This window comes from Aquila chrysaetos, chromosome 12 (assembly GCF_900496995.4).
Source record: "Aquila chrysaetos chrysaetos chromosome 12, bAquChr1.4, whole genome shotgun sequence".
Lineage (NCBI taxonomy): Eukaryota > Metazoa > Chordata > Aves > Accipitriformes > Accipitridae > Aquila > Aquila chrysaetos.
The window spans coordinates 4,761,485-4,783,085 of NC_044015.1; the positions used below are offsets into that span (position 1 = coordinate 4,761,485).

Sequence of the window (21,601 nt, forward strand, 5' to 3'; positions counted from 1 at the left end):
CCACACCACACCATTTCTAATGTCTACATGAGGTTTTCATACACTAACAGGAGAAAGAAAAACATTTGAAAAATAAGGAAGCATGATTATAAAGCCATAGTTTAGCAAGAGAACAAAGAACCAGTGTAACATGAAACTATTTTGAAATACTAAGCTTCATATAAAGGTCTTGAAATCTAACCTAAGTGGCTGTTATACTTTATTTGGATCCAGTTACACTATATGTTTGTCCTGCCTATGTGGTTAGGAAGAGCGCAGTTATAACCAAAATCTCCATGCTTTAACCTGATATAACACATGGAGGCTGAACACTTTTTCCCCCTGTCTACTTCGCAAGATACAGCCATGTCACAATTCAAATGAACCACAGTCCTGTTTAAACCCATCTATTTTTGTATTGTAATGCTACCCTAGCTCATACTTAGCCAATAGTTGAGGGAAAAAAATCTCACCAGGAAAAATACTGGAGTACAGAAATAACTAGATGGTCAACTGTGGTTGGGAGAAAATTGGTTATTTTTTCCCCCTCTGGAAGCAAGACAGTGATTCCTGGATCAGTGGTCTGCTACATTCAAAACAGAGTACAAAAGCTATCTGATTGACTACTCCTGACGACCAGTTTCTTCACCTATTGTACTTGGGGAGCAATGATCAATAAATCATGGCCTAAAAGGAAGTAAGTAGGGCCTTCCCCATCAACTAACACAGGGATTCCAACAAAATCCCCCCAAAATCCCAGTCAACTCTGTGGTTTACAATAATTTTGACAGCAAAACAAGAACTGGTAAGGAAACTCCAGCTAACTAACTCCTGGCCAAGGGCTGCAGTAGCTAAACCAGTAGAAGAACATGGTCCATTACGGTCATGTAGGGACGCCCGTGCAAAGCAGCGGTGACAGCTACCAGGATGCACTCAATCTCTTCCCACCAGTGTCCCCACCCCCATCCTGTTCCTCCTCTCTCTGCGAAACTTAATCTCCTTAGTGAATAATGAATGGAAGGGACCATCTGTAATCCAGATATTTTCATCTGATTAGACAATGCAGGAGACGTGCTTTATCTAAAAGGATAATTAGCTCAGTGAAATCCGCTTCAGCGAGCTGCCAGCCTGCATTGTTTCTAAATTTAGAAGCCAAAACAGGTTTTTATTCAGGTTTTTCAAACAGATCTATTTGCTCTACAGATACTGCAGAAATACACTCAACAGCATCTGATTCCTGTAACTCTTCCTGTAACTGGAAGAAAACCAGCAGGTCGCCACCCGGGGGAAGCAACAAGAGGTACACTCCAGCGGGTGCGCATTCATCACGTAGCAGAGCAACAGTTTATGAAGGTCAAGCCCCTCTGCCGCGGAGGAGGGCTTCGTTCTCGCCCCAGCGCTGAGCTGGGAGTCTCTCTGGTAACGCTCTGTTTGACCGGCTACACAAAGCCATAAATTCACACGCAGAATGCCTCATTCCAGCAGCCTCCATGCAAACACTTGGCTCACAAAAACCAGTCATTTCTGCCTGGAAAAGTACACATGGTTATTTTTAGGTTCCTGTTCTTTTCAAAAATAACTGGAGGCATGAATCCAAACCTCCAAAATGTGGCATCATTTCAAAGCCACAGGGGACGTTTGGAGGGCTTTTCAAATACCAAAACATCAAGTTTCCCGCTGAAATAGGGCATTCAAAAATATCTGGGACAAACAGATATCTTGCCCCCTTTCCTCAGCTGCAGTGTACTGTTAAGCAATGGAAGGTTTTAAGTACAGGTGATGTCAGTTACCCCACAAACCAGCAGCTGGGATCAGGCAACAAGAGACAATGAAACTCCTACACAAATCACTCTGCTTTTGCTCAGAACAGAGATTTCCAGGAAAACAAGCCAGACAGGGCACCCCAAACTCAGAGACAAGCCTGCAAACTTACAGATGCCAGGCTTCCACTGATTTATGCACAACAAATATCACCTCTAATCCCCAGGGCTGCACCACAGAGCATCTTCCCCAATTAGAAGCTACAGGGGTTTTCTCTGCACAGCCAGCACGTGTCAAAGATGTCCATCCAGCCAAAATCCCAGCCTTTAGCAGTGCTGACCTGTGTTTTCCTGCACTTATTTTGAAGACTTGTAGATGATTTCCACCTACTGCTAAAACAAATTTTAAGGAACAGGAGAAGGTATTCTGTTATAACAACCCTGAGTAAACAAAAACAAAACAAATCCTTGTCTTCAGCAGCAGTCCAACGTACGACTGCAGCTACCACCAACTTCACTTGCAGAGACCTACACTAACCTATGACTGGAAGAATACCTTCCCCTAGCAGAAGAGTACAACACGTAGTAGACACTGAGGACACACTGAAAACTTTCTTCAAGCGTACCCCAGGAAGAACACTTAAGCACTTTCTGCTACATGGCAATCTCAGCATTGTGCCCTAGATACCTGGAGATGGCTCTGATTTTGAGGCCACATGAGGATATTTACAGTTAGAAACCATGAAAACCCATCTGCCTCTTAATTGCAATACCACTTTTTAATTTGATGACTGCACATGTGCAGAAATTCCCCAAGAAAGACTCTGTAATTATCTAGGCCTAATGACCTTAGAGAAGTCTCTCTTTTCCTTCAGACAACAGTTTTCTTGAAAAGAATGGGGTAAGGCTAATCTTGGAGACTTCTGAGTTCCACGGGAAGAGAAACAAGAAGATAAAAGGAGTTGAAACAAAGTGAGATGTGTTGGAAGGGGGACATCCTAGTCCAAAAAACTGAGGTAGATTATAATGATGAAAAAGCCCTAGAAGTATAATGCATTCCCTCCAAATGCAAAAGAGAAGACTAGCAAAGAATATGATTATCCCTAACCGATCAGGAATTGGACATCAGTGACCATACAGCCATAGCACAGGGATGTAAATATTTATAGCAAGCTGAAACATATCAGTTGAATATAAAAACTAAGAAAGATTCTTATCAGGAAGTGGTACTCTCTTGGTGTGGGGTTTTTTTTTTCCAATTAGAATCATGAGATTGAACAGCTCATCATTTAAAATGAAACTCACTTCATTTAACAGGATTATGAGATACGATTACCTACAATAGCTGGAGATCAGGAGACTTACAAGCCAACGTATGATGAGCAACCTTTCTCCCACTCCTCTCATCCCAAATGTATCTTCCCACTCTATAGCTGCAGCAATGACCCATTACTAGCAGCTGTAGCTCTGCAGAAGCCTTAGGCATCCAACATGCCTAAGGACACTTTGCCACTAGCTACTGGAGAATAACATGCAATTAGCATCTGAAAGTGACTATGCAATGATGTTTTGTTCTACTGAAAAGATCTGCATATATGTGACTCTGTGTATTTTGTATGGAACCATTTCTCAAAAGAGACTTTTTTCTATGATTGCAGACAAAATAGAATGGAAATATACCTGGACAATCAGGGTTTATTTTAAATGTTGTCACTGGACCTTGCTCACCATAATTCATGTGTCTAAGCTCAGAACTTCCAGCAGTAACAAGAACGTTCTAGGGGGAAGGCGAGGAAGTAAATCTGATGGTTGCAGAGCTGGTAAGTGCAATCAGCTGTTGCCTCACCAGCACAGTGCTAGCTAGAAGACAAGACAAGACTTAAGACAAGCAGCGGATCACTTTTCAGTGAGAAATCAAAAATCCATCTGTATTGGAAACTTTTAATTGTACTAGGCTCTCGGCTGTTAAAAAAAAAAAAAAAAAAAAAAACCAAAAAAAACCAAAAAAGACAAAACACACAAAAAAACCCCTGCAGGCCCAGCTCCAGGATATATTGCTGCCTTATGTACAATTCTTACTTTTACATCAAGGCAGCTGTTATGTGCATGAAGTCAAAACCACCGTCCACATTATTCAGACAAAGCTGCAGGTGGGATCCAAGACTTCTTCCCACTGAACTTCTGCCAAGCTTCCCTCCTCCACCACTTTATTCTTCTCAAAATATTTATTTTTTCATATGACTGCCTAAAACATTAGAGTGGAATTCACAAGTTAAGCTCTGCTGATGACAGACTATTTCAATTTGTGCTTACTTTGTCTCCAACATTTGGAATTTTGGGACCCCATTAAGTATTTTGCTGGGACAAAATTGTTTTCCAGAAAGATAAAGATCCCAGGCTTTCAATTCCATGCCTTCCAGTGTCTTCTAGCTGCATTAGCAGCCAAGTTTGCTCTCTGCTTAACGACAGTCACCTATAGAAGGTGCTGTCTAAGGAGTTACTAAAGAAAATATACTGTTTGGCAAAAAAACGCAAATGTAAGCCTAGCATGTTTGATGAAGCAGTAAAAACTAAATAAAATCTGCCCTGCGTGCCTACGTGTAGAAGACCAAAATCTATCTTCAAGCATCACTACGACAAGATGATAGGAAACCAACTTTCCTTAAGTCAAGAAGTGCTGCAAGTGTTCAGTTCTTCCTGGAAAAGCAGACTCCATACTCAAGAGAAATTTTATTTGAAACACTTTTCAGAAAACAGTTATAAAAGCCAAAGAACCGAGCAAAAAAACAAGTAGCTTTGTTTCAATATAGTACCAGACTCTGTCACTTGGAATGCACAATATGGAAATGCTCGCTGCCTACGGCAATCAATATGCTTTCAATATTTTAGTCCAAGTTCCTATCCTATTCTTTAAATTACACAGCTCATAAGCAGAGTATCTTCAGTAACAATTCCTTTCATGTAATGCCAGCTGGGTGACACAATGGAAAAATGCCATATGGCCACTTCATGAAAAGTAAAGCTTTCACAGTGTTTCCACAGCAGGAAAGAGTTAGCAGCCTGATATCAATCCTGCTACAAACTAGTCCCACAGCAGGCCCAGCATCCCTCTGAAGAAAATCACGCTATACAGTAAAGGCATTTCAGGAAGAAAGTGCACAGAGGCAGGTGGCACTCTCACCTTCTCCAGCCTGCTTCCCAAAGGGAGAGTTGTAGCATACTTCATTACAAGATAAGCCCTCTAAAGAACACCAGTGATCCCAGCAGACACAGAAAACTGGGAAATAAAGGCTGGCCATCTACCACCTGCCATTTGATCCCACACTGCTGGAACACTGAAAGCCATGTGGTTCAAACCATTCCAGTAACGCAGCAGTAATGGCTCTGTATAACAGGAAAATGAAGAAGTAGTTTCCCAAACACTTGCTCACACTTCAGCTGCAGTACACATTGCTAGCTGCAACTTCTGAGCAGGAAAGAGTGACCCAACTTCTCTGGGCAATTAGGGAACAACCCTGATGCATCCAGCCTCTTCCTTGACTATAGGCGAGTGGTAGGAGAAGCATAAATACATTTATTTTCAAAACTCCCAGTGGGTTCCTACTGTACTATGATTACATACATTTCATCACTGGAAATTGATTAACTAGGGAGCAGATTTTCTTAATGACATTTAAGAAGGAGGAGAAAAGAAAAAGGGGAGGGAGTGACACAAGACAGTGTATGACTGCACATGCTCCACACTATCATACAGAGTGGAAAACACATCCACAATGCTTAAGTAACATTCAGAGGAAGGGGAAAGCTATTTCAACATGTGTCCCTAGCCCCAAGTAGAGAGACACCATGTGATGATCCATTTACTCCTCCTGCCCTAGCTCCACCCTCAGAGCATCTAATTCCCATCCCTTCCAAATCAGAACTACCCACCCACCATCCTTCTTGAGTTTCTGAGCCCACAACCCACCCCTTACATCCAACTACAAACCACCTATCCTGTTAACTGATCCTGCCGTTTTCTGCTCTGATTTCACAGTGCTGGCATTCATCCAGAACTTCAACCCCATGCTCCCCCGTGTTGAAACCCCTGCTATCCCATCCCCTCCACCACCTGTCCCAGGTGACCACACTTTCACCTGCCTGCAGAACCAAAGCTTCAGCTTTTGTTTCTAGCAGGGGATTTCAGAAACCCAAGGAGGCGCTGCCATTTTCAATAGTCTACCCAGCAGAACCCCCGGACCATGGAGAGGGGGGTGGGGGGTGGGGAGTGGGGAGTAAAAGGAGATTTAATACAAACAGAAGACACATGGCAGCCCCAGGTAAAACGACAACGTTTTGGAAGAATAAATCTTCCAAGAGCTTCTGAAGAGATCTGAAAGTGCTCCTAATAACACCATACCACATGTCAAGAAAGACAAAGAGAGGGGCCTGGGACAATGTCTTGGAGAACACCATCCTCGGGATCAAGATAAAAGCCAGGAAGCAGATATGACTCATACTGCTGCTTGGCTGGTGAAAGGCTGAAGAGGACTTTGCAAATTCTGTACATCAACACGGATCACAAAGTTTTTCAGCTGAATTTCACTCACTGTGTATTCTGCATGTTTTTTCCCATACCATTTCATCCACTTTCTGAACTCTCTGTCCATCGTCTAGAAGAGGGAGGAAAAACAAAACCACCTATTAGGACATCTCGTGTTACCAGTTACATCACAGTAAAAGGAGATGCAGCTCTGACAGCGTTCATTGACCCCCAAGACTGTTTGGTTGGTTGGTCTGGGGGGAGAGGGGGGTGCCATTAACATTCAAAGAATAGGCAGACAGACAACTACTGTAGTTTAGGTTCCTTAAAAAAACCTTTGCTTCATCAGGGCCAAGTCAAAGCTGGCATCTTCTTCTCTCCCCCCTTTTCATCAATCTTACATGTTATAAGCAAGGCAATTTGAGTTGACACTGCTCAGCACTAAAAATGGCTCAACCTTAAGTAGCCACCGTGTTGCAGTACATAATCCCACAGTGAGTAGGAGGCACTGAATGCAGCCCAGTCTAAGCCCAGATAGCAAAGGAACAAACGGGATAAAGACAGGTCTGCTAGGGTGAATCAGAAAGCAGAGCGCGGCATGCAAAGCATTGCAACAGCAACAGAAGGAGCATCACACTTGCTGGAGCAACCAGGAAGACTACGGCTGCAGAGGATGGAACCCTGTAGCTGGCACTGATATTCCATTGCCCAAATATCGGAGAAAGGAATCAAAAATCTCATCCATCAGGATAGCTTGGTGCCTTACAAATATGCATTTCCACGTTTACAAATCTTGTCCCCATCTATATAAATTTACAATATGCACCACAGGTCATTACTATAGAGTGGCAGTGAGGGTCCAGCTACAACTATACAACGCATTTGAAAATGAAACTCAAGTGTCTTGGAAGACTGAAAAAACCCTCCTGATCTTTAGGATTTGACTCCACATACAGGAGGGCCCAAAGTAGCAGGGAAAGGAGATAAGGGAGAAGCATAGCAGGAATTCTGGCTTCACTGACAACTTAGAGATGGTGGAGACCTCCATCAGCAGGTCAATAAAACAGTGTGTGTTGACAGATGTGTTTGAAAATTCTTTATGTTTCAAAAGCACTCCAAAGCATAGTAGGATAACTCACAAAAATCTTCAGTATTTTCATATGCTGTATGAACTTACATTTTACTATTTTTTAAGACAACTTCACTAAAACAAATCCATAAGATTCTTCCTCTTTAGCTGCAGCTTTTCAAAGTCATCTGCATTAATTATCATAGTAACCAGAGATGCGTTGCCACAGCCAATCTTAACTAGAAACTTAATCCAATCCCTTCCACAAATGTTTGTCAGAAATGGGGAGGAAAACTCGTCCATTACACACAGCACAAGGCAGATTAGCTGTACACAGGCAGCTTCACACATTCTGACACCGCAGCAGCTGTTTAGTTGTTAAATGTGACAGGACATTGTCTGTAACCAGAAGAATAATGCAGTATATTTAGTTCATCCAGTAATCTTATGAAATACTGGGCTACTTCTGAAACTGAAGGTACCCCATGAGTTAATACTCCTAATACTCAATTTGTGGATAATTTTTTTGTTTGCTAACCATTTTCACTAAAGCCTTGTGTTTGTACAATGACATGAAGGGTTATTAGTGAAAGTGAGAATTTAACTTTCCCTCTTTAACAGTGATCTTTAAGTTTACTATTAAACACAGACAGGAGTCCAGGCCTTGCAAGTGACTCCCTAATGAAACCAGAACGCTCACGCAGAGGGACTACAAAGAGCACTCCAGTTGGAAATTTCCACTGGGGCACGGCAGGGGAAAAAAAATGGATTTTTAGATCCTTGTCTGATCTTCTTTGCCAATGTGTTTATGCATTTTTGCCCACACCACTGAAAAGGAGGATCAAGGATTTTTTTTTTTTTTCCCCTTCCTTCCGAAGGTATAATTTTCTAGCCTGTACAGACTGAGTCAGCTTGTTTTAACAATACAGAGGGATAAGTTTCTGTTCAGTCTACTGAAGAAAGTAGACTTCTTATGGTAAGGCATGACTAACCTTTATTGTTTTCTTGTAGCTCATTTGCCTTCCAGGTTTGCCTTGGAACCGATTATCTTTGTGTGTCCCCATTGGCACAGAATTAGAAGAAGTGTAAAGAAAACTGCCTGCCTGACTAAACATTATGGTTTTCTTATAATAAGACTTCATTTAGGTGCTTACTAAGCAGTTATTAACCAAATACTCAACACAGGCCTCATAAATTAGCCTACAACAGTTTAATAACTAAGCTGAACTTCAGCTTTAGGACACCAAAAAGGGTCATCGCTGTCGTAAGCGGAAACATAGCCTTTAAAGCCTTTAAGAACTATTTGTTTGGTGAATTCATTCCTAGATTTGCTTAATGCTATGGTCACTGGAAGCCCTATATTAGAGCCATTTCAGACACAGAATGATTGCAGGTGTTCAGGTGAAGCTTACACTGCACTTCCTTTCAAATAGGTCCTGCACCATTACTGTTAAAACAGTTTTACATCTCCTGGTCCTCAAATCACTTCAGAAACATGCTAATGCTCCTTCTGTGCACTCCGCAAGCACTGCTAGCAACCAACCAGACATACGCTTCTTTCCCCAAGCATGCCATGCTCCAGGTCTTACTGACCCAAGAAGCAAAAGAAACTAGGACTCAGACTCTGCTTTTCTTCCTGCACAGCACTTAACAGTAATCCTGAATCACTGAGTTCGCCTTCAAATAAGGCATATACACACAACTCACTTCAAAAAACACTCACCTCAGCATATTTGGCTGGAATATCAGCTTTCTCCACACCATAGTGATGTTTGCAGTTTGTGGCTGCAGCCACTTGAAGCACCACCTGACCCACACCTGCAGGAAAGAAAAAACAAACCTGAGAACAAGTTTCAGTAGAAAACCACTGCAAGAGGAGATAAGAGCTTTTAGAGCAAAGGCCAACAGGCAAAATGCAGGTAATCTGTGGGACCGGGCTTCAGGGCACAATTTCAACTCCCAGTGGTGTCTGACAGTTCCCATATGAACTCTGCCTATCTCTCAGTTGAAAAGCAGATTCAAGGCAACGTGCATTACTAAAAAGTCCCATTTCCCTACAAGATGTGAAATACTAACAACCTGTTTTTCAGTAAAAAGGGTTCACATCCTAACTAGAAAGTAAGCAGTGCAATTTCACCTTTCTTACAGAAAAGAATTTCTAGCATTGTAGTTCTGAGGTTTGCATTTTTCAATACATTGAGCACTTTTTATGATAGTAGCATAAGACTACAACATTTACAGCAATGTTTGTATTGATAATTATTAATGGCTACTTCTATTAAATATTACAGGCTCATTTTTACAAATTCACACAGGTTTCAGAATAGCTGCATTTTAATATTTTTGTCCACAAAATGCACACAAATGCATTCCATCAAATCTACAGTTTTTACATTGTAATTCACTATTTAAGTAATTGAACAAACAGTTAGACAAACCCTACCACATCCCAAAACAAATGCTTGTTGGTCATATACCTACGTCATTAATTTAAAGATTGGCTAAAACGTTTGTCATAGTCTAGCAATATTTATACTGGTTTTCACCAAGAAACACAGCACAAATTCTGAGAACACGTAAAGCTTATTTATAGATGAGCTACTTCAGAATACTACTTTAGAAATTATTATAGGGTTCAATACTCAAAATTTCAGAAGCAACCACTACACTGGCAAGACTAAGTATTACTTAAAAATGCATGAACTTCCCATCACTCCAAATTCTACTTGCATCAGATGCTACCAGCAGTAATTAGCTGCCATTTCTACACCTCGCCTGAATGCATTCCCTCTCCCCCACCCCAGCTTACATTAAAAAGAAAAAAGAAAAAATATTCATTAGATTTCTCTCTGTATGAGCGACCCACATTTTGCACACACTAGAGCAATGTCATTCCACATTTGTTAAAGCAGTCACTTCAGATTTTCTTAAAACATCCAATATTCATCAATAGTACATTGATGCATCATTTTTTGTCTATGACTAACACAAAATGCATTCTTGTCTCACCAGTGCGCTTAATCATTCTGCAGATGACCACATGGGAAACAAGAGTGAATCTAAGAGGATAGCCCATTTGCACAGAAAACATATTGCTGTTTTCCATTTCATTGGCTGCCGGCAGGAAGCGGCACTGGTAATTGAAGGGGTGGAACTCCTGCATTTAAACCATTACCACTATAATGTTGTCTGGCACAATGAGAACTGTAGTGCTGACAGGGGTTTTTGTTGTTGGGTTTTTTTTGGTTGGTTTTGGGTTTTTTTCGCCAAGTCTCATTTTGCATACACATGCATATTTTAGACACGTGCAAATATGGATGTACCAATTTCCGCAGGGGAGAGAACATGGACAATCAAGGATCGGAGGCAGAACCATTTCACTGTTTCTTATTTATGAAGAGCAAGGAGGACAAAGACTAAAGAGATGATCAAGAACACACTGTGTTGTCAGATATCACAAGACACAGCATAAGAAGTTATTAATCTTTTATTTCTTTGGCTTTTCTTCTTGCAAGAACTGTATTGTAATTTCAGTTAGCCTAATGACGCATACCTCCATAAATTCCTACTGCAACGAGCCACATATTCCTGGCATCACACACAAAACTAACAAGAACAGCCACAGCATCCTGGTGGGGGTTTAGCCCCGCTGTTCAGCCACTGCTGTATGGATGTAGTTATTGGAACGGTATAAAAATTTACTGATAGAAATAATATGCTATGACAGTGTTTTCATTTACACTGCACTCAATACTGCACTGATTACTATTTACAAAAAGTTTACTCCCTCAGTACAAACTCAACAACTATGTTCTGGTTTTAATTGTTTCAGTACTCCAAACACTAAAAGTCAGAGGCTTCTGAATTTAAACCATTCCTTTCATACAGGCTTTTTAGACTGTGAATTTTTATACTGTTGGTCAATCTCCAAGGTTAAAGTGGGGAGGTTAGCAATAAATACCTGATTTTATTTCTGAGGATAGCAAGTAAAAGTAGCTAACATTTGAGCTTGTTACATAATCAGCAGCACTACAGGGGTTCAGATATGATCTTCTTTAACCTTCCTCAACAAACAATTGCAAGCATCTATGGCAATTTTTTTCTACCAGATGGAAAATAGTTTTTCAGATCTGATGCTGTTCTAAATGTCTCATCTGAACATAAGTCATTGAAACAGGAAATTTCAGACATAAGTCCTACTGAGGGAGGAAGCAGGGGGGTAAAAAAAAAAAATAAATAAATAAAAATCACTGACAATCCCTGACTGGACATGTATTAAGTTTTTTTGGGGAATGGCAGTCCTGCTGTATTTAAATTTTAAAAATATTTGGTTTTTAACAACTGAATGTATTTTAAAATATTTTTCCCCAGAAGTCCTGTATCATACCAGCAACAAAACCAAAACATACTTCATTTAAAACTTTACAACCCATCCAGTAAAAGGGGAAATTCTTATTACTCCTTTCCTGCTCTGAACCAGATTTTAGCAACAAAAAGAACATCATCATCTTCTTACTCAGTATATCTCTTCCACATGTGTTTATCTGGTTTCTTTACCAACTAGTAGTATCTATTTCCTTTTAAGACTCTAACCTGTTCACGAGATGCAGTTGTAGGCTGTAAGCTAGATTTTGTGGGGTCTCACAAGGCAGCTGTTAAAGCTAACTATAGTCTTTTTTGATACACTGAAAAGTATGTCAGAGGAAAAAAAAACTGCTTCATTTTCAGATTCAACACCAAGTGTTTCACACTGGCATGGGAAGGGTCAAGAAATCACATTTTCAGATATGAAGGGCATAAACTGAATCCACTGAAAATAGATGAATCCTTAGAAATGGAACTGCTATTGTTATCTTTCAAGCATCATTTTTAATATTGTTTCTTCTTTATAAGTATATCCGCCAATAGCAACAGAAACCAAGAGTTTTCTGTAACTAGGGTTTATTGCATTTGTAGGACGACATTTCACTAACACCACAGGGGAGAACGTCTGGGATGTGTTTGGTCTATTTAATCTTGTGTTAAAAAGCAGGAGCATCATTGGGGATTATCTAGAAAAGGTGCTTATCCTGTAACACAATCCTTAGTCCTGGTTTACTTTCCAAATTTCACTTTTTTTTTTTTTTTTAAAGAAAGGAAGAAACAGCAAGCAAAAAGAGAAGAAGAAAACCCACTTAAGTTATTGGTCACTTACCACTGCCCAAGTCAACAAACAAATCATCCTCTGTCATTTTAATTTCATCTATCATTTGGGCCACTAAGTCAAAGGAAGTTTCTCCGTAAACCTCTGGGGAAAAGGGCTCATAGTTGTTAAGTTTCTCTGGATCAGTCACCGAGTGGTTATACACTTGCTGCAGGATGTGCCGGAGGAGCCCGTTGGAGGGACGAGTGTTCAGTTTCATCGGTTGGGTGGTTCCCTTCCACTAAAGGTAAAGAGCAGGAAGAAGATATGAACCCAACGTGAGGACAACTAAACGTCACCAAAACAAGGCTGCATTGGCATAATGTAGAAATGAGAGAAATTCCCTCCCATCCCCTCTCTCACAAGCTGGTCTGCAGGTGCTTTGTAAAGATAAAAACAGTGAACGATACTAAAGAAATTACGCAACACCGATTGCTCTACACTTTCTCACCTCAACTAAGAGGTAATTTCAAATATACCTGCTGGAAATAGGTGGTAAAGGGGAAATTAAGGAGACGTAAACATCAATAGGCAATGTAAAGCTTAATACTGAATATAGTTGGAGTAGGTGTAAAAGTTTGTTCACTTATTTTTTATTTACTGACCACCACTGAACTGATGTTGACTGTACTGTCAATGTAACAGCAGTTTCATTTTCTTTCAGGAACTGTAGGATGGGAGGGATCATATGTACTCAAACAGGGAGTGGCAGGAAAGAGATGGAAATCAAGCTTCCTTTCTTCTTCAGAAAAAACCCTGCCCTAAACATAAAACTTGTTAAGTTTTAAAAATGTTTACCTCTCCCTTTGATAAGGAAAAACAAACAAAAAAGGACAGCTCCAGGATCCCTCATAAACATTCTTCTGCTTGAGATTCAGATGGCAAGAAGAAAATGAAACCAATCACGTTTGCCATTTCAGCCAGCAATTGCAAATGCTGCATAGCTTCAAATTTTTAGCTATTAACCAACGTACACATGAAGACACCTGAATCAAACAGGCACAAGTTTTTGGGAGTTGCAGGCGCACCAAGTCAAGGAAAGCCTGGCAAAAAAAGTCTTGTTGCCATAATACTGCACACTTCAAATAATTCCCACAAGCACAGCAGAGAAAAACTTCTTCTATACTTTCAAAATTAAACAGAGTAGTAACATTAATTCATCGTTCATGTTTTGCTTCCTCCGGTTCAACCTTTTATAGGGGTAAGAAACCAAAAAGCTTGTTAAATTGGTTTGAAAAGAGATTACGTTCTAGTTTTGCCAGAGTGATCCTGCGCCAGAGTGATCCTGCAGAACAGAGCAGCTGAACTGAGTGGCAAGCAAGGAAATTCCTAAGCCATGGATCACTTCCACAATACACAGGAGAGTTCATATGGATTGTTTAAGTACCCATAAGCCACAGACTTCCCCATGCAAAAGTAAATCTGTATGATAAACCCCTGTGAAATATCTACATGCTAAATGCAGAGAAACCTTTTCTTCCCCCTAAAGGTAACTCAGCTATTTCAAAGTGCCAGAATAATGGTGCCAGAAGTGCACACTAAAGACTAATAGCTTACAAATCTACAGTTTGCGAAAGAAAAAAAATTTTTTTTTTCTTTTCTTCCTATAAGAATGTCCTTCCAATACTAACTCCTTGGCTGCCCAGGTGTGATCAAAAAAATATGGTTTAATATCAGACTTCAAGTCCCCAAAAGAATGAAAGTGCTGAATACTGGTGATGCAACTAGAGTAACACATATAATCCAGTGCTAAGTCAGTCACCGCTTTCTGGATATTATTCACTATATGTGAATTCAAACCAGCTAGATAAACATGATGGTGCGTAACAAAGGTAAATACATACCAACTGATGAATGCTATCAATGGCTCGGTTGTATTTGTCACAAAGCCTCTGCATGCTTTCAAAGCTACGTGGGGAGAAAGAATGCAGGGTCAGTTAAAAACAGAGCTCTAAAAGGCAGGTTTGAAGATACAACCTTGTATGATGAGAAAAAAGCACATACTCTAAACAGGTGGCTATTTAGGGTTTGTTTCTTGCAGAACATGTAATTACATGCACAGCTTTAGGACTTTGTATAGTTTCCTTTAAAAAAATTCCCCAGTAGACCAGGAGCACATGACAAATAATATTAGTTTCTTCAATTAATGGAAAAGGACTGAAATCAAAGTATGACTTATTAGAAAGTTTTGTATTCTCATAGTCTCTTACTTCTTTTCCATATTCTCAGCTGCACAGAAATTTAAGACATCTGTAAATTTTTCTCCTTTGTTCCATCATCTGTCCATGATAATCAGTCCTGAGACAGTAGATACTTTTCTAGAAATTAACTCTGGGACTGAAAATGAAGACAGACCCAGGACACAACCTAAAATTTCACCCATCAGAAAAGCATACTGATTGCTTCATGGGTTGGTTGGGATTACAGTCAATTCAGGCAGATGCCTTAATGACAGAAGCTGAGGGGATTAAATAAATTCATCTCAGGCCAGGGAAGAAAAGATATTACTAGGAACATCATCCATTACATAATCAAACCCACAAAGCAGCAGGAAAAAAAAAAACAAAACACAAAACCAACAATATAAGGAGTTGCAGGAGTAAGATAATTAAATCATAGCCATCCCCAAATCTGGAAAGGGGTGGGGTGACCAGGGGACATCAGAAGGCAGTGGCTCTTCAGTCTCTTGTGATCCTGATTACCACTACGCTGGCTAGGACACCTCTCCAAGGAAGACTGCTGACTTCAAGCTTTCAACTGCCTATACTTATTTCCACATTAACACAAAGCAAGAGGCTGAAATGGGTTTTGGCCTGCACAGCACATGCATTTCTATAATCCACTCCTTTTCATTCACATCCATGTGTCAGTCTATCTGCTACAAGTAATTTTTCTGACAAATTTTTTCAAAGGAAGTAAAAACACTAACCATTACCAAATTTACAGGTTTATGAGTTCACTGAAAAGCTACAGAAAGGTAAGTGGGGTGTGACTTTTAGGAACAGATGGGTTTCTCTTTTATTCAGCATTGCTGCAGACCACACTGATGCTACCCAGTTAAACATGCCCAGGGAGGATGCCAAAACTCCAAAAGTTACAGCATTGCAGTCACTGTGAGTAATCCACAAATCCAAGTTAATAGATTTGATGACAAGGGATGCTCGAACCTGATTTCTCCTTTTGAATTTTTCAGGAGGAAGAGAGGGACTAACAAGTCTTGCAATGAAACAATTAAAATGAAATTAAGAGAGTAGGAAGCAACATCTTAAGTAGATCATGATACAAGGATCTGGTGCTAAGGACAATAGCCAGTGATTAATTTGAGTGATGCAGTTTCATCTGTAAACCTCATTCTAAAAGTTTAGTCGTGCTGTGGACTTGAACAAATTCAGCCTTTCCCATGAAAGCAGCTAAGGAGGTTTTTGTAAACCACAGCTTGAGGGTCATCTTTTTCCAGTCTCAGTACAGCCAAGTCAATACACAGAACCTCAGACCTCTCCACAGATATACCACAGGTCAGAATCTGACTCTCCCAGCCTCAAGGTGAATGCCACATTCTATACATTCATTTTAAGCTATTTGTGGAATAGGTATTCACATGTAACTACAAGCATCTTAAAATTACTTCGAACTGCCCAGAAGACCTGTATGAATCGCTGCCTTTTAATTTAGCCCCCCACCCAAACAGCATCCCACCTGCACTGAATCCTAACCAGAGGAGGGATGGGAAAGGTTAACCTCCCACAGTCATGGCAGGAAGAGGACATGGCGCTGACAGACAGCTCTGGCATGCCACATTCTAAACAGGAATTCTTACTTACTACAAAAGTAGAAACCTCAGTGCCATTCAGATTCCTAACACTGGACGCAGTCCAACAGCGCAGATACCGATCATTGTTTTGGAGTGAGTAATTCCAACGTACACCAGAGCTCAACTTTCTGCTGTGTGGAGTTTCCAATTATGTCCTTAATCCAACAGCCTTTGCCAATATTGCTGTTACACATTTCCTACCAAAATAACTCTGCAGAGTCTGAAGCCAGTTCTAAAAGAAAACTTCAGTTCATAGTGTCTAAGAATAACCAGTTACAAACTGATTCACTATGAACCGAGCTGGCCTGTCCTCCTGGTGGGAAAAAAATACTCCTCTCACCTTTTTGTATCATAGTCAATTAAAACATAGTTTTCCATAGCAAGCTTGAGATCTGGGATTTCTTCACAGACCCACCTGGAACGAGAGAAGAAATAATTAATAAAAACAGGTCTAATTAAGTATAATAAAGCAGTCTGTCTCAATTCTAGACTGGCATTGCTATATGTAAAGACAGAATACTGCAGCAGACCTGAAAAATCACAATATTGTTAGGAGTAAGGCAGACATCACAAAATGCTAACTGGAAAGATGCAATAGTTCGCATTTGTATTGAATGAACAGTAAGGTGCCCATAGACACTGGCAGTAGTATAAAGCTCTTGAAATGGCACAATTTCAAAACAAGGTGATAAATTTATTCAATGCATCTAAAAATACTCAAAGCCATGGGTGATGCTAATCTAACATAAAATGTAATGCAGAAATGCAATATTTCAAAAGAATTCTGATATGGTAACAAGCTTTGACAAAGCTGAATGTGGAGGAGACATTTCCTACAGCACCCAAAACCAATGCCACCAACCAATTCACTGCAAGGATATTCTCCTCTGTGTAGTGCTCTAAACTACTCTTACACCTTACATGACCCAACCCAAAACACATTTTCAAAAGTTATTTTGATAAAAGATCCGTTTTACATGCTGAGTTAACAAAGCCCTGTATGTTGTTGCCATTAGGAATGGAAAGCGCGCACCCACCAGATTGCAATGCATTTGACAATGGCATCTCACAGAAGAGATCTTCACTCTTGGAATGTAGGAAGATTAATTCCTTTCAAAGACAACTTAAAAGCCACACAAACTTTGCACACACTTTCCTCGAAAAGCATCAAAATGGGAAAGCACTATCATCATCAAAAAACCTCAGAGCATGTCATAGGATGAATTCCAATAGGAACAGGAGAGTTTCTTCCTCATGCACCTTGATGCATGCTTCACTATTAAAGTGATGAAAAAAAATTAATAATGACTAGAGATCCAACAGTTCTGGTTCCTTCTGGCTGATTCACTTATCAAATAAATATATAGGCAAGTAAAAAAACCAGAACTTCTACATCTCTAGCTGACTCTCTTCTGACTAATATCTCCCATCTCCCTAAAAACATTAGGACTCTGACCTCTGCAAATTTTTTTCTCTTAAATTACGGGAATGGGCAGTCAACAGCTGTCTACCACTGGCTTGAAGAGATAAATACTTCTTTACATTCTTTTACCCACCACTTTCATAACCACATTGCAGTTACTTTGCACAAGACAGGCAAAGGCAGCATGAAAGCCTTCTAACGCACTGTATTCACTGCAATCATGCTTAGAACACAGTTGTGAAACATCACTTTGGTCCAACTGCTTTCTAACACAGTTTTCCCCTTGCCTTCAGCTAGTGTAGCACAGAAACCACTAGCACCGATGACTCCAGCAATCACTTTGTGTTTAAGTCCCTTCAGAAAGGGTCTTCTGAATAATCATACTGACAAATAAAGCCACAAGTTCCCAAGGCACAGAACCTTACCAACATCAGTACAAGTGAACTGGAAGTAGCAATGGCAGTGCATCTTGTGTCAAGGTTTTGTAATTTTAGAAAAAGAAATTTCTTTAGAAGAAAAATTCTCAGCTTTAGTCCCTAGCCCCATTACACATTCTCTCCCAAACAGACCATGGGACAATGCTATGATTTCATGTATGTAAGTGATATTATCAACACTACCATGCAAGCACTTAGCTCTCACACTCATACTGGGAGCAAACAAGGCTCACTACCTTTTCATAGGCTGTATGCGACTGACCAAATTTCAGGCTCAGGTGGCTATGCAGATAAAACACCATTCTTTGTACCTCACCTGTATCTGCACCATCCAACCATTAAAATCTGCTGCAGATACAGCCCCCAGACAAGGGAAGCCTGCATGATAAGGATCTAAAACAGTTAACAAGAACAGCTTTTAAACAATCTAATGTGGATAACGCATTAACATACCTCATGCGTTTGGGGAATTCGTGTTAGCATTTAATAAAAGTTGTTCTACAGCAAGTCACCTCCTAATCCTAATGAAGTAACAGCAAGCCATGTCATAACCACTGTCTGTGTTGGGAAATGCTCAGACTTCCTACTCTTCGTATCCATTTTTCACCTTTATCCTCCCATGTTCCCCACATTGGTCCAACTCTATCAGCAGAATTAAGAGGAATGCTTATAGGGACATCATTCCCAAATAATGCAAATGCTAACAATGCTGCAACATCACAGCAACAAGGGGAAAGGGAGAGGGTGCACAAGAGGATATGCAAGACCAGAACCAAACACATCATTCCAATGATGTTTTCTTAACGCTGCTTTTCTAAAGATCAAATACAGACTGCCATAAGCACCAAAGCTGAATATCACTACTCATTTTTAATTCTTTTCAAAAAATAGAATATGGCAAGTTAAAACAAAGTCTGTTTGACAGGGAGATTTGTATTGCAACAATATCAATCCAGCTTAGAAAATAATTTAGAACTGCTAAATTATAACTGTTGCCCTCCTTTATATCTTGTCTCAAGACATCCATTCACTGAGATGCAGTAAGACACAGGAAGGGGTTTTAGCCATGCCTGCATTGAACACTTACCGAATTGTCTCAATAATTTCGTGAGCAGCATCATGGTGTTTGTCCTGAAATAAAAATAAAACAAGAGATGTGTTCAAAGAGACATCAGGTGTGTTGTTTGTCAGAAGATTACAGGAATCACAATCTTTAAGAATATAGGTGGCAAGCATACTAGGAAAAGAGTCTTTGATTGCCACCCAGGCCATTAAACCCATCAAAATGAGCCCTCTAAGAAAAAATAAGGCATAAGGAAATACATTTTTCAAGTTTCTATGGACTAGCAGAAGATTTACATGAAGGAACTGTCATTCTACTTATTTCTTTGTCATTTCCTGAAATCAGGAATTGTGTAGCTGATACCCTTGAGGATTATTGGTATGCAGTAGGTACTTGACTGCAAGTTCCACAATGAACAGCTGATTTCATCGACCTAGCATCTGGTACATGCTCACATCTCCATATGGGCAGTAAGATTCTAGCACAGTGAATGGCTTTCTAAAATAAAGCATCAAATAAACAGGAGGAGTGGATATCAGTGAAGGGAGAAAAAACTAATAAAAAACCTCACAGCACACACACAAAAAAAGGAGGCCTGAACATGCAGACCTTTTGATGAACTGAAAAACAAAACACACATGCACAAAACACATTAAAACTTGTGCATTACAAGTATACACTGGACTGTGAGGCACAGATGTTTGTTGACTTTCATTTGGGAGTTTACTCAGGAGCAACAGAAGCACAAGTGAGTTTAGCAATCCATTCCAAATTCATGCTAATAAAGCCCTTGGAGCTGCATGTATATGCACCATGCTACAAAAAATTCTATTTTAGGGAAGTTACAGGAGTTCCTATATATATTGTTGTATCCATCTTGTGAAGCCCTAGTTACCAGAGTCCATCTGCACAAAGCTGAGGTTATTTTTAGACATTTGTTTCTTGAAGTGGCTTTGACCTTTTAATTAGGAGCCTAGTATCTAAGGTCCTTCCAGAGTTAGAGGTGTAAAGGCTCACCCACTCTCAAATAATTGCCCTTGTCTTCTGCTGCAGAAATGTCACTTCTATAGAGTTACCAGGGGGAAATTCTATAGCAAAGGGTAGGGACAGGCAACAGAAAGCAGAGGATTTGGGGCAGGGGAAGGAAGGGAATGGAAGAAGAGAAACACTAATGGACAGATGACAGAAAATGGCTGGGATTATTTCTATTTCTTCAAGTCATGGAAGGACATGATATAAGTCAAATAGAAGCTTTTTCCATCAGTATCACAGCCCTCATATTTGTATGAGGAAGTAGATTTCCCCTTGTATAACCAGTTTACATACTTAGGATCAGCCAGTCTTGTAGAAGTTCTCATTCCAAGAAACTTGTACGCGGCCCTTTAGATACCTGGATAAAAATCTCATGACTGGGAGGGATAGAAAGGCAGGCAAACATGTCTGTAGTCTGTTGTATTAAAGGTATGAAGGAACACTTCCTATTTTACTAGGAAAAGCTTTTATTTTCAGAATGCAAATATATCCCATATCTAGGATTCACACGAGAGACTAATCGAAGAAAAACAAAACACTCCAGTTACAATATCAAAAAGGAGAAACAGCCAACATAAAAATAGTCAGGACATTTGGGATCGAATACACAGTGGCCTAGAAGCTGAGCATTACCTTGGTCATGTTTCATAACAACATGCCGATGCTACACAAACGCCCCAAACATCGCAAGCCATGCAAAACAGCTCTGCTGAAGTTCTGCTTCCTCCCGTCTATGGCATTCACTCAGGGCCTGGACTGGGACAACCCAAATCCAACAGAAACCAACAGCACCAATAAACAGTCACTCAATTTAAGTCCAGAAATGTCAAGTAAGTAATTCCATTGGTAAATCTTGGCCTAGAAAACCACCAAGCAACTGAACTAAAATCTGCTCCTGACTCTCAGTGCACATATAAAAGAAGCAGCAGCATACAGGAGGAGGACTTTTCTTTCTTTTCATTTCTTATCTGCAAAGTATAAAAATAACCCAAGACAGTCAACTCATCCATAAGCATCCCCTATAAATTTTCACCTTCTGCCACATGTGGAATTATCACAGTAGAAACCCCTAGGGCTGATCTAGCTCTTCCAGTAAACTGTGTTCCTGTATAGTAAGAATATGCTTTATCAACATAAGCACATTATACCGGAAAAGTGAATTCAGGCATATTCTGGCATAACCGTTTTCTCTGAAGAAGTTATATTCTTCATTGATGGTTTTGGACAGTTTCAGTGCTAGCAGAACACACGAAGAAACCCCTTGTCCCATAGGTCTTCATGAGAACACCCCTATAAATGATCAAAATTGCTTAATTAACAGAT

The 21,601-nt window shown here is 40.1% G+C and overlaps 1 protein-coding gene across 11 annotated transcripts in view; it reads right to left on the reverse strand.

Annotated features, from left to right (window-relative positions):
* DOT1L (DOT1 like histone lysine methyltransferase) overlaps nucleotides 1–21,601 on the reverse strand; it is a 77,844-nt gene that overhangs the window by 41,070 nt on the left and 15,173 nt on the right. For 9 of the 11 annotated variants that reach the window (XR_003926184.2, XR_003926183.2, XM_030034236.2 and 6 more), the window contains exons 2-7: nucleotides 19,271–19,314; nucleotides 16,664–16,738; nucleotides 14,357–14,420; nucleotides 12,525–12,753; nucleotides 9,054–9,148; nucleotides 6,329–6,391 (exon numbers count right to left, since the gene is read on the reverse strand). Coding sequence is in view for 9 of the 11 variants with exons in the window: in XM_030034236.2 (XP_029890096.1) it covers nucleotides 6,329–6,391; nucleotides 9,054–9,148; nucleotides 12,525–12,753; nucleotides 14,357–14,420; nucleotides 16,664–16,738; nucleotides 19,271–19,314 (570 nt within the window). In the remaining 2 variants the exon portion in view is untranslated. Of the gene's footprint in view, nucleotides 1–6,328; nucleotides 6,392–9,053; nucleotides 9,149–12,524; nucleotides 12,754–14,356; nucleotides 14,421–16,663; nucleotides 16,739–19,270; nucleotides 19,315–21,601 lie in introns of those variants that run through there. The other 2 variants (XM_041128118.1, XM_041128120.1) reach the window with 2 other exon arrangements.